Source organism: Erinaceus europaeus, chromosome 7, assembly GCF_950295315.1.
Source record: "Erinaceus europaeus chromosome 7, mEriEur2.1, whole genome shotgun sequence".
NCBI lineage: Eukaryota > Metazoa > Chordata > Mammalia > Eulipotyphla > Erinaceidae > Erinaceus > Erinaceus europaeus.
The window spans coordinates 1774822-1784797 of NC_080168.1; the positions used below are offsets into that span (position 1 = coordinate 1774822).

Here is a 9976-nt window from a genome sequence, read left to right on the forward strand (position 1 = left end):
AACCATGTCACTGTTTAATTCAGTCACCATGCGCGGGACCAGGGCCTTGAGAAGCCCCACAGGGCAGACACCCAGCCCAGCAGGAATCCGGTGAGGACCCAGCCAGCCAGGTCTTAATTGCACTGAGAGGGGGCACTAGCAGCAGGAGACCCCACGGCTGGCACCTGGGCGTGGGGGGGGCCTCCATGCAGGGGTGGCTGAGTCCCAGCCCTGGGCTGCCTCGGTTTCTCCTGTGTCTGTATCTGGGGAGCACAGCCCGGCACCTCCTGTGTACCCCATGAGCCTGGGCCCTGCCGGTGTACGTGAGGTGTCTGTAGGTGTACTTGAATCTGCAGCAGGACCTGAGCCTGGCACCCAGTCTGAGGAGGCCCTATGGGCACAGCACCTGCTCAGGGCAGCCCCGCAGAGCTCCCTCCTGTGTGCCCTCCTTCTGGATGAGCTGAGGGGTCAAAGGGGCCAGGAGCGCCGTCCATCCAGGGAACACTGTCCATCCTCGGGGCTCGGGCCTGGGGCTCCTGCACTCCCTCTGCTGAGGGAGCTGGGGCCTGGGAAGACGATGGTGGCATACTCAGTGGGCTCCGGGGCGCAGGGGGTGGGGGGTTCTGGCGTCTTCTCTCTCCACTCAAAGTCCAGCTGCCCATAGTCCACAGTGTTCATGCCAGGGCTCGGGGGCGCTTCCTTCTGGGGGACCAGACGGTCAGTATCCTCTGTTCCTACCTGCCCCAGGCCCCTCCCCCCTGTGCCACTCCCCCCCCCTCCCGTGTCCCCACCACCCACATGGAGACAGGCATGGCTGCCCAAGATCCTTGCCCCGGGGCTGGCCCCCAGCCAATGGTCATGGAGGGTGGACTCACCTGGGCACTGTCCTGCCTCCTGGTGACACAGATTCCTATGGAGAAGGACACTTGTGGTCAGGGGTCCCCAGGTCCAGTGTCCCCTGTCCTGGACCCCAGGCCACCCCTCCCCCACTCTATAGTGTCTGTCCCGCTTTGCCCAGGTCCCCTGGGCTGCCAGCTGTGTGTATGTGTACTCCTGTGTGACAACCCAGTGCCATGGGGGCACCCTCACAGCAGACAGAGCTGGTGACGCTGGGAGCAGCTCTCCTGAACAGCCATGTGTGTCTCAGTGTGGTCATACTCAGGGGCGCCAGGAGAATGGGGTCAGAACTCACTCCCCCAGATGCTGAGGACATAAAGCAGCATCAGTGGTACACCTGGTTGAGTGGATGGGGTTTGAGCCCCCAACCCCCACCTGCAGGGGAGAAGCTTCATGAGCAGTGAAGCAGGTCTGCAGTTGTCTCTCTGTCTCTCCCTCCACTCTCAGTTTTGTCCTGTTCAATAAAATAGGGGAAAAAAAAAAGGAAAAATGTCTGCTGGGCATGGTGGATTTGTAGTGTCAGCACTGAGCCCCAGAGATAACCCTAGTGACAATAAAAATAAATAAGAAGAAGAAGAAGAAGAAAAAAATCAAGTGAGATGAGGCAGAAAGAGAAGGATGAAGATGAGGTGATCTCACTCATGGACTGAAGTTGAGAAATAAGAACAGAAGGGGAAACACAGAGCAGAGAAGCTGAGAAATAAAAATAGGAAGGAGAAATACAAAGCAGAGCTGGGACTGGGTTTGGTAAAGAACTCATCTGGGTGGGGGGTGAGAGGTCCAGGCCTGGTGCCTGATGCAGGAGGTCCTAGGCTGGGGTTGAGAGTGTTTTGCAGGAAACTGAGAAATGTGACACATGGACCAACAACTGTATTTACTGTTGACTGTAAACCATTAACCCCTCCCCCCCAATAAATAAAGAAAAGAAGAAAGAAAGAAAAGAAAACAGCCCCAGAACTCACTCCCTCATGGTAATAGGGATCAGAACTCAATTCCCTAGATACTGAGGGCACAGAAAAAGGGATCAGAACACCAGACCTGAAACACCCTCTTAGCCGCTCCCTGGGGTCCTCCTTGCAGGGTGCAGAGGGAGGAAGGGGCAGCGGGCTGAGAGGCCTTACCTCGAGGGGCAGCAGGGAGCACGGCAACCAGCACCCAGGCCAGCACCAGCACCAACACGGCACCCAGGACACTTGACACACCAGCCACAAGGGCCTGGGAGTGGCCGGCTGGCCTGGGCGTGGGTGAGGGTGAAGGGTGCTCTGCGGGTGTTGCCTCCACTCTCTCTGGAAGACAGGGGATGGGCCTCGGGGGTCAGTCGCCTGCCCCACCCACCCCACCTGAGGCCCCCTCCTGGGGCTTCCCCATCACCAGGCCGCACCTGTTACCGTGAGCTCTATGCGGGGGCTCTCAGTGACCCCCATTACCCTGGGGGATAGGTGGATGAACCCACAGAGGTAGACACCGCTGTGGTTGCGCCGGGCGCCCTCCAGGCTGATGAGGAAGGTGGGTCTGTTAGGCAGCTGGGAGATATTGAAGTGGGGGTCCAGCGGGCTGGCGTCCCTGGGGAAGGAGGCCAGCTTGGTCTGGTTACCGGGCTCCAGGCGGTACCAGTTGAGATGCAGGTTCCCGGGTTCGCAGGGGAAGCTACAGTTCAGGCGGACGGTGCCCCCCTCAGGCACGGAGAGCCGCGACTGTGAGATGTTGGGGGTGCCGCAGGGCCTGTGGGGTGACACTGCTGGGGTGGGGGAGAGAGTGGCCTGAGTGTGTGTGCCCCCTGAGGAGTAGGCCAGGTCCCTGTGCTGCCCACGAGAGCCTATGCCAGGCTCAGGAGGGGAGTGGGTAGCGGGGGTGCAGACTGCGTGATGTGACCTCTGGGCCCAGGGGCTCAGGCTGCCACTCTAGGGCTGTCCTCAGAGATCCTCATCAGAACCTCCAAATTCTCTCACCAGGACCCCAAACACACCCTCTCCAGAGCCCAGAGGCGCAGAGACCCACCTTCCTGAGGATGTCGATGAGGGCAGCTGTGGTCCCAACACACTCTGCCAGGTCTGACAGTTCAAGACCCCAGTGAATGCGTCCCATCCCCTCACCTGGGAAAGCCTCCCCTCCTGGGTGACACATACACTTCCTCAGATCCCCACAAAGCCCCCGGGGAACCCTGTTGTTTGCAGGCCCTCAGACCAATCTCCCCTGAACCCCCTAATGAGAAGGTATTGCTTACTCCTAGGAGGCTGTGGACAGGCAGGTGCTTGAGGAGGACCCATGAGAACAGGCCCATGTGGGATGAGGATAAGGGTGTGAAGAGGGTGCCTGGGCAGGGCTAGGATGACCACTTTTTCTGGGGAGGAGGCTCCTGTTCCCATGATCTGTCTTTGTATTTCTGCACATTAAATATCACTTCTACAGGCTAGAAATGGATCTGTTCTGTGACCCAGCTACCCCTCTCCTGGGGAATAGATCCTAAGGAACCAAACACATCCACCTAAAAAGATCTGTGTGCACCTGTGTTCACAGCAGCACAATTTGTAATAGCCAAAACCTGGAAGCAACCCAGGTGTCCAACAACAGATGAGTGGCTGAGCAAGCTGTGGTCTAGATACACAATGGAATACTACTCAGCTATTAAAAATGATGAAGTCACCTTCACCTCATCTTGGATGGAGCTTGAAGGAATCATGTGAAGTGAGATCAGCCAGGAAGAGAAGGATGAAGATGAGATGATTTCACTCATGGACAGAAGGAGAGAAATAAGAACAGAAAGGGAGACACTAAGCAGAACGTGGACTGGGTTTGGTGTATTGCACCAGAGGAAAGGACTGGTGCGGGGGGGGGGGGGCTTTCAGATCCTGGTGCTGATGGTGGAGGAGGACCTAGACTGGGGGGGAGAGGAGGTGTTTTGTAGGAAACTTGAGAAATTTTACACATGTGCCAACAACTGTATTTACACTAAACCATTAATCCCCCCAATAAAAAAATCACTTCTGTACTTTACATCCTGATAGTAAAAATAAGAACTTTGCACATGGGAAATCTTCACGGGAATCTCTTGGAATTCTTTTCAAGAGGATGCCATGACTGGACCCTTCAAGGAAGAGACTGAGAGTTCTGGGGCTTTTCTCGGACCCTGGCCAGTCTCCCTCACAACATTCCTGTCTCTGCCTCCTTCCTGAGACCTCCCCTCCATCCTGAGTGCCCTAGCTTATCGGAGTGGATTTGCTGAGGGGCAGCTGATTTCTGTGAGGGAAACCCATCCCAGGCAGGCCCCTGAGTGGAGGCTGAGAGCACTTGGGGTGTGTGGACAGAGGGATGAGCCCAGGGAGGTGTCAGCCTCGTCCCTGCCCCACAGGAATGTCTACCTTCCCCGGCCTTGCCTGACTGCATGCAGGTGTCCACTAGACACATGGGGGTGAGGACAGCAGAGTCGTCCTCCCCAATGGCTCTGACCAAGGGCCCCCACAGAGGACAGAATGTGGGGAGTAGGGGATGGGGTGCTTCTGAGAGACAACAGCACCTGTCTGTCTGCCCCCACATCCTGAGAGCAGTCTGTCCATCCGTCTCTGCCCTGAGAGCAGTGTCGGTCTGTCTGTCTGTCTGTCCCCTCACACAGACAACAGCATTTGTCTGTCCACCTCCACATCCTGAGAGCAGTCTGTCCATCTGTCTCTACCCTGAGAGCAGTGTCTGTCTGTCTGTCTGTCCCCTCACACAGACAACAGCATTTGTCTGTCCACCTTCACATCCTGAGAGCAGTCTGTCCATCTGTCTCTGCCATGAGAGCAGTGTCTGTCTGTCTGTCTGTCTGTCCCCTCACACAGACAACAGCATTTGTCTGTCTACCTCCACATCCTGAGAGCAGTCTGTCTATCTGTCTCTACCCTGAGAGCAGCGTCTGTCTGTCTGTCCCCTCACACAGACAACAGCATTTGTCTGTCCACCCTCACATCCTGAGAGCACTCTGTCCATCCGTCTCTACCCTGAGAGCAGCGTCTGTCTGACTGTCTGTCCCCTCACACAGACAACAGCATTTGTCTGTCTACCCCCACATCCTGAGAGCAGTCTGTCCATCCGTCTCTACCCTGAGAGCAGTGTCTGTCTGTCTGTCTGTCTGTCCCATCACACAGACAACAGCATTTGTCTGTCCGCCTCCACATCCTGAGAGCAGTCTGTCCATCTGTCTCTACCCTGAGAGCAGCATCTGTCTGTCTGTCCCCTCACACAGACAACAGCATTTGTCTGTCTACCCCCACATCCTGAGAGTAGTCTGTCCATCTGTCTCTACCCTGAGAGCAGTGTCTGTCTGTCTGTCCCCTCACACAGACAACAGCATTTGTCTGTCCGCCTCCACATCCTGAGAGCAGTCTGTCCATCCATGTCTACCCTGAGAGCAGTGTCTGTATGTCTGTCTGTCCCCTCACACAGACAACAGCATTTGTCTGTCCACCTTCACATCCTGAGAGCAGTCTGTCCATCTGTCTCTGCCATGAGAGCAGCGTCTGTCTGTCTGTCCCCTCACACAGACAACAGCATTTGTCTGTCCACCTCCACATCCTGAGAGCAGTCTGTCCATCCATCTCTACCCCGAGAGCAGTGTCTGTCTGTCTGTCCCCTCACACAGACAACAGCATTTGTCCACCTTCACATCCTGAGAGCAGTCTGTCCATCCGTCTCTACCCTGAGAGCAGCGTCTGTCTGTCTGTCCCCTCACACAGACAACAGCATTTGTCTGTCTACCCCCACATCCTGAGAGCAGTCTGTCCATCCGTCTCTACCCTGAGAGCAGTGTCTGTCTGTCTGTCTGTCTGTCCCATCACACAGACAACAGCATTTGTCTGTCCACCTCCACATCCTGAGAGCAGTCTGTCCATCTGTCTCTGCCATGAGAGCAGCATCTGTCTGTCTGTCCCCTCACACAGACAACAGCATTTGTCTGTCTACCCCCACATCCTGAGAGTAGTCTGTCCATCCGTCTCTACCCTGAGAGCAGCGTCTGTCTGTCTGTCCCCTCACACAGACAACAGCATTTGTCTGTCCACCTCCACATCCTGAGAGCAGTCTGTCCATCCATGTCTACCCTGAGAGCTGTGTCTGTCTGTCTGTCTGTCTGTCCCCTCACACAGACAACAGCATTTGTCTGTCCACCTCCACATCCTGAGAGCACTCTGTCCATCCATGTCTACCCTGAGAGCAGTGTCTGTCTGTCTGTCTGTCTGTCCCCTCACACAGACAACAGCATTTGTCTGTCCACCTCCACATCCTGAGAGCAGTCTGTCCATCCATCTCTACCCTGAGAGCAGCGTCTGTCTGTCTGTCCCCTCACACAGACAACAGCATTTGTCTGTCCACCTCCACATCCTGAGAGCACTCTGTCCATCCGTCTCTACCCTGAGAGCAGCGTCTGTCTGACTGTCTGTCCCCTCACACAGACAACAGCATTTGTCTGTCTACCCCCACATCCTGAGAGCAGTCTGTCCATCCGTCTCTACCCTGAGAGCAGTGTCTGTCTGTCTGTCTGTCTGTCCCATCACACAGACAACAGCATTTGTCTGTCCGCCTCCACATCCTGAGAGCAGTCTGTCCATCTGTCTCTACCCTGAGAGCAGCATCTGTCTGTCTGTCCCCTCACACAGACAACAGCATTTGTCTGTCTACCCCCACATCCTGAGAGTAGTCTGTCCATCTGTCTCTACCCTGAGAGCAGTGTCTGTCTGTCTGTCCCCTCACACAGACAACAGCATTTGTCTGTCCGCCTCCACATCCTGAGAGCAGTCTGTCCATCCATGTCTACCCTGAGAGCAGTGTCTGTATGTCTGTCTGTCCCCTCACACAGACAACAGCATTTGTCTGTCCACCTTCACATCCTGAGAGCAGTCTGTCCATCTGTCTCTGCCATGAGAGCAGCGTCTGTCTGTCTGTCCCCTCACACAGACAACAGCATTTGTCTGTCCACCTCCACATCCTGAGAGCAGTCTGTCCATCCATCTCTACCCCGAGAGCAGTGTCTGTCTGTCTGTCCCCTCACACAGACAACAGCATTTGTCCACCTTCACATCCTGAGAGCAGTCTGTCCATCTGTCTCTACCCTGAGAGCAGCGTCTGTCTGTCTGTCCCCTCACACAGACAACAGCATTTGTCTGTCTACCCCCACATCCTGAGAGCAGTCTGTCCATCCGTCTCTACCCTGAGAGCAGTGTCTGTCTGTCTGTCTGTCTGTCCCATCACACAGACAACAGCATTTGTCTGTCCACCTCCACATCCTGAGAGCAGTCTGTCCATCTGTCTCTGCCATGAGAGCAGCATCTGTCTGTCTGTCCCCTCACACAGACAACAGCATTTGTCTGTCTACCCCCACATCCTGAGAGTAGTCTGTCCATCCGTCTCTACCCTGAGAGCAGCGTCTGTCTGTCTGTCCCCTCACACAGACAACAGCATTTGTCTGTCCACCTCCACATCCTGAGAGCAGTCTGTCCATCCATGTCTACCCTGAGAGCAGTGTCTGTCTGTCTGTCTGTCTGTCCCCTCACACAGACAACAGCATTTGTCTGTCCACCTCCACATCCTGAGAGCACTCTGTCCATCCATGTCTACCCTGAGAGCAGTGTCTGTCTGTCTGTCTGTCTGTCCCCTCACACAGACAACAGCATTTGTCTGTCCACCTCCACATCCTGAGAGCAGTCTGTCCATCCATCTCTACCCTGAGAGCAGCGTCTGTCTGTCTGTCCCCTCACACAGACAACAGCATTTGTCTGTCCACCTTCACATCCTGAGAGCAGTCTGTCCATCTGTCTCTGCCATGAGAGCAGCGTCTGTCTGTCTGTCCCCTCACACAGACAACAGCATTTGTCTGTCCACCTCCACATCCTGAGAGCACTCTGTCCATCCGTCTCTACCCTGAGAGCAGCGTCTGTCTGTCTGTCCCCTCACACAGACAACAGCATTTGTCTGTCTACCCCCACATCCTGAGAGTAGTCTGTCCATCCGTCTCTACCCTGAGAGCAGTGTCTGTCTGTCTGTCTGTCTGCCCCCTCACACGGACAACAGCATTTGTCTGTCCACCTCCACATCCTGAGAGCAGTCTGTCTATCTGTCTCTACCCTGAGAGCAGCGTCTGTCTGTCTGTCCCCTCACACAGACAACAGCATTTGTCTGTCCACCTCCACATCCTGAGAGCAGTCTGTCCATCCATCTCTACCCCGAGAGCAGTGTCTGTCTGTCTGTCTGTCTGTCGCCTCACAAAGACAACAGCACCTGTCTGTCCATCCCCACATCCTGAGAGCAGTCTGTCCATCCATGTCTACCCTGAGAGCAGTGTCTGTCTGTCTGTCTGTCCCATCACACAGACAACAGCATTTGTCTGTCCACCTTCACATCCTGAGAGCAGTCTGTCCATCTGTCTCTGCCATGAGAGCAGCGTCTGTCTGTCTGTCCCCTCACACAGACAACAGCATTTGTCTGTCCACCTCCACATCCTGAGAGCAGTCTGTCCATCCATCTCTACCCCGAGAGCAGCGTCTGTCTGTCTGTCTGTCCCCTCACAAAGACAACAGCACCTGTCTGTCCATCCCCACATCCTGAGAGCAGTCTGTCCATCCATGTCTACCCTGAGAGCAGCGTCTGTCTGTCTGTCTGTCCCCTCACACAGACAACAGCACCTGTCTGTCCATCCCCACATCCTGAGAGCGGCCTGTCCATCCATGTCTACCCAGAGAGAAAGGACTGTCCCCTCACACGAAGAGTGGCATCTGCCTGTCTATCTGTCTCTTCACACCTGAGCTTCTGTCTCCCTCCCTGCAGTGGCAGACTCTGGGGCTCTGGCCATCTGGTCCCCCTAGGCCCCTCTTCCCAGAGGCCCAAGAAGAGTGGTCACAGAGTGCAGTGGAGAGACACGTCTGTCGGGGGTGTCAGCCGCTGAGCAATGAAGCACCCTACCTGACCTCACTGTGGGTCCCCTCCCTACTCAAGGCCTGTCCCGACCACATGTCCACCCCGACCCCACATCATCCACCCCCGACCCCCATGTCCACCTCCACTCCACGCCACCCACCCTGACCCCACCTGTTCATCCCTCTCCCACATCATCCGTCCACCCACCCCACGTACCTAGGAGCCCTTCTGGCCACCAGCCCAGCAGCAGCACGGCCCAGAGCAGTGGCCGGGGTGCCCATGGGGCCCCCATTCCCCGAGGCCCACGCCTGCCTGGCAGCCTCCCCAGGCAGAAGCAAGAGAAGTGAGAAGAGGAAAGGAAACTGACAGGGTCAGGTGGGGGCCCGCCCCGCCCCGCCTTCTCTTCCTCCTCCTGGAGAGGAGGGGTGGAAAGCCAGGAGAGGGTGCCTGACAGCTAGAGACAGCCGGGTAGCTAGACGTGGGGAGACAGAGCTGGGGAGAGAAGGGGTGGGGAGAGAGACTTGGAGTGATGGATGGAGAGAGGGGAGAGAAAAGATGGCAGGGAGAGGGCAGAGGTGGAAACAGAGACAAAAACAGAGAGAGACAGAGAGAAGACAGAAAAAGAGACAGAGAGTGGCCAGGTGGCAGCTCACTGGCTTAAATGCAAATAGTACAAAGTGCAAGGACCTAAGCAAGGATCCCGGTTCGAGCCCCCAGCTTCCCACCTGCAGGGGGTTGCTTCGCAAGTGGTGAAGCAGGTCTGCAGGTGTCTGTCTTTCCTCCTCTCTCTCCCCCCTCCTCTCTCTGTCCTATCCAACAACAGCAACAACAGCAGCATGGAAAAAAACTGGCCTCGAGGAGCAGTGGATTTGTAGTGAAGGCACCAAGCTCCATCGATAATCCTGGAGGCAAAAAAAAAAAAAAAAAAAAAGAGAGAGAGAGAGAAAGAGAGAAGAAAATAGAGACAGAGATGGAGAGAGACAAAGGCAGAGGGACTAGGAGAGAGATGGGGAGAAAGACAGAGTGATGGAGATGGGGAGAAGGGAGAGATGGACATGGACAAGGACAGACAGACACAGAAGGAGAAGAGAGATATAGACAGAAGAGGGGGATAGGGAGGGAGAGAGAAATATACAGAGAGACACAGAGATAGACACAGCTGGAGAAGGGAAAGTGGGAGAGATAGGAACAGACCAGCAAATAGAGGGGATGGGCT

General features: G+C 55.6%; 1 protein-coding gene across 3 annotated transcripts; it reads right to left on the bottom strand.

Moving 5' to 3' along the window:
- Positions 1-9096, bottom strand: PDCD1 (programmed cell death 1). 3 transcript variants are annotated; one of them, XM_060193625.1, is made up of 5 exons: positions 8977-9096; positions 2258-2611; positions 1998-2162; positions 855-889; positions 1-681 (listed from the first exon to the last, which is right to left on the bottom strand). In XM_060193625.1, the coding sequence occupies exons 1-5, from the start codon at positions 9050-9052 to the stop codon at positions 448-450; spliced, it is 864 nt and encodes a 287-aa protein (XP_060049608.1). In that variant the 5' UTR covers positions 9053-9096; the 3' UTR covers positions 1-447. The 3 variants fall into 3 exon arrangements, with proteins under 3 accessions (XP_060049608.1, XP_060049609.1, XP_060049607.1); XM_060193626.1 differs by having other exon boundaries at positions 1-678; positions 2258-2614; positions 8977-9095; XM_060193624.1 differs by having other exon boundaries at positions 2258-2614; positions 8977-9095.
- Between the last annotated feature and the right edge of the window lie 880 nt (positions 9097-9976).

What these genes read in the sequence shown, in the direction of transcription:
- PDCD1 (XM_060193624.1), bottom strand. Translation starts at nt 9,052, where the DNA reads ATGGGGGCCCCATGGGCACCCCGGCCACTGCTCTGGGCCGTGCTGCTG. An exon ending in GCTCCCTGCTGCCCCTCGAG is followed by an intron (nt 890 to 1,997) that starts GTAAGGCCTCTC and finishes CCTTCTCCATAG; the next exon opens with GAATCTGTGTCACCAGGAGG. An exon ending in GGAGGCAGGACAGTGCCCAG is followed by an intron (nt 682 to 854) that starts GTGAGTCCACCC and finishes CTGGTCCCCCAG; the next exon opens with AAGGAAGCGCCCCCGAGCCC.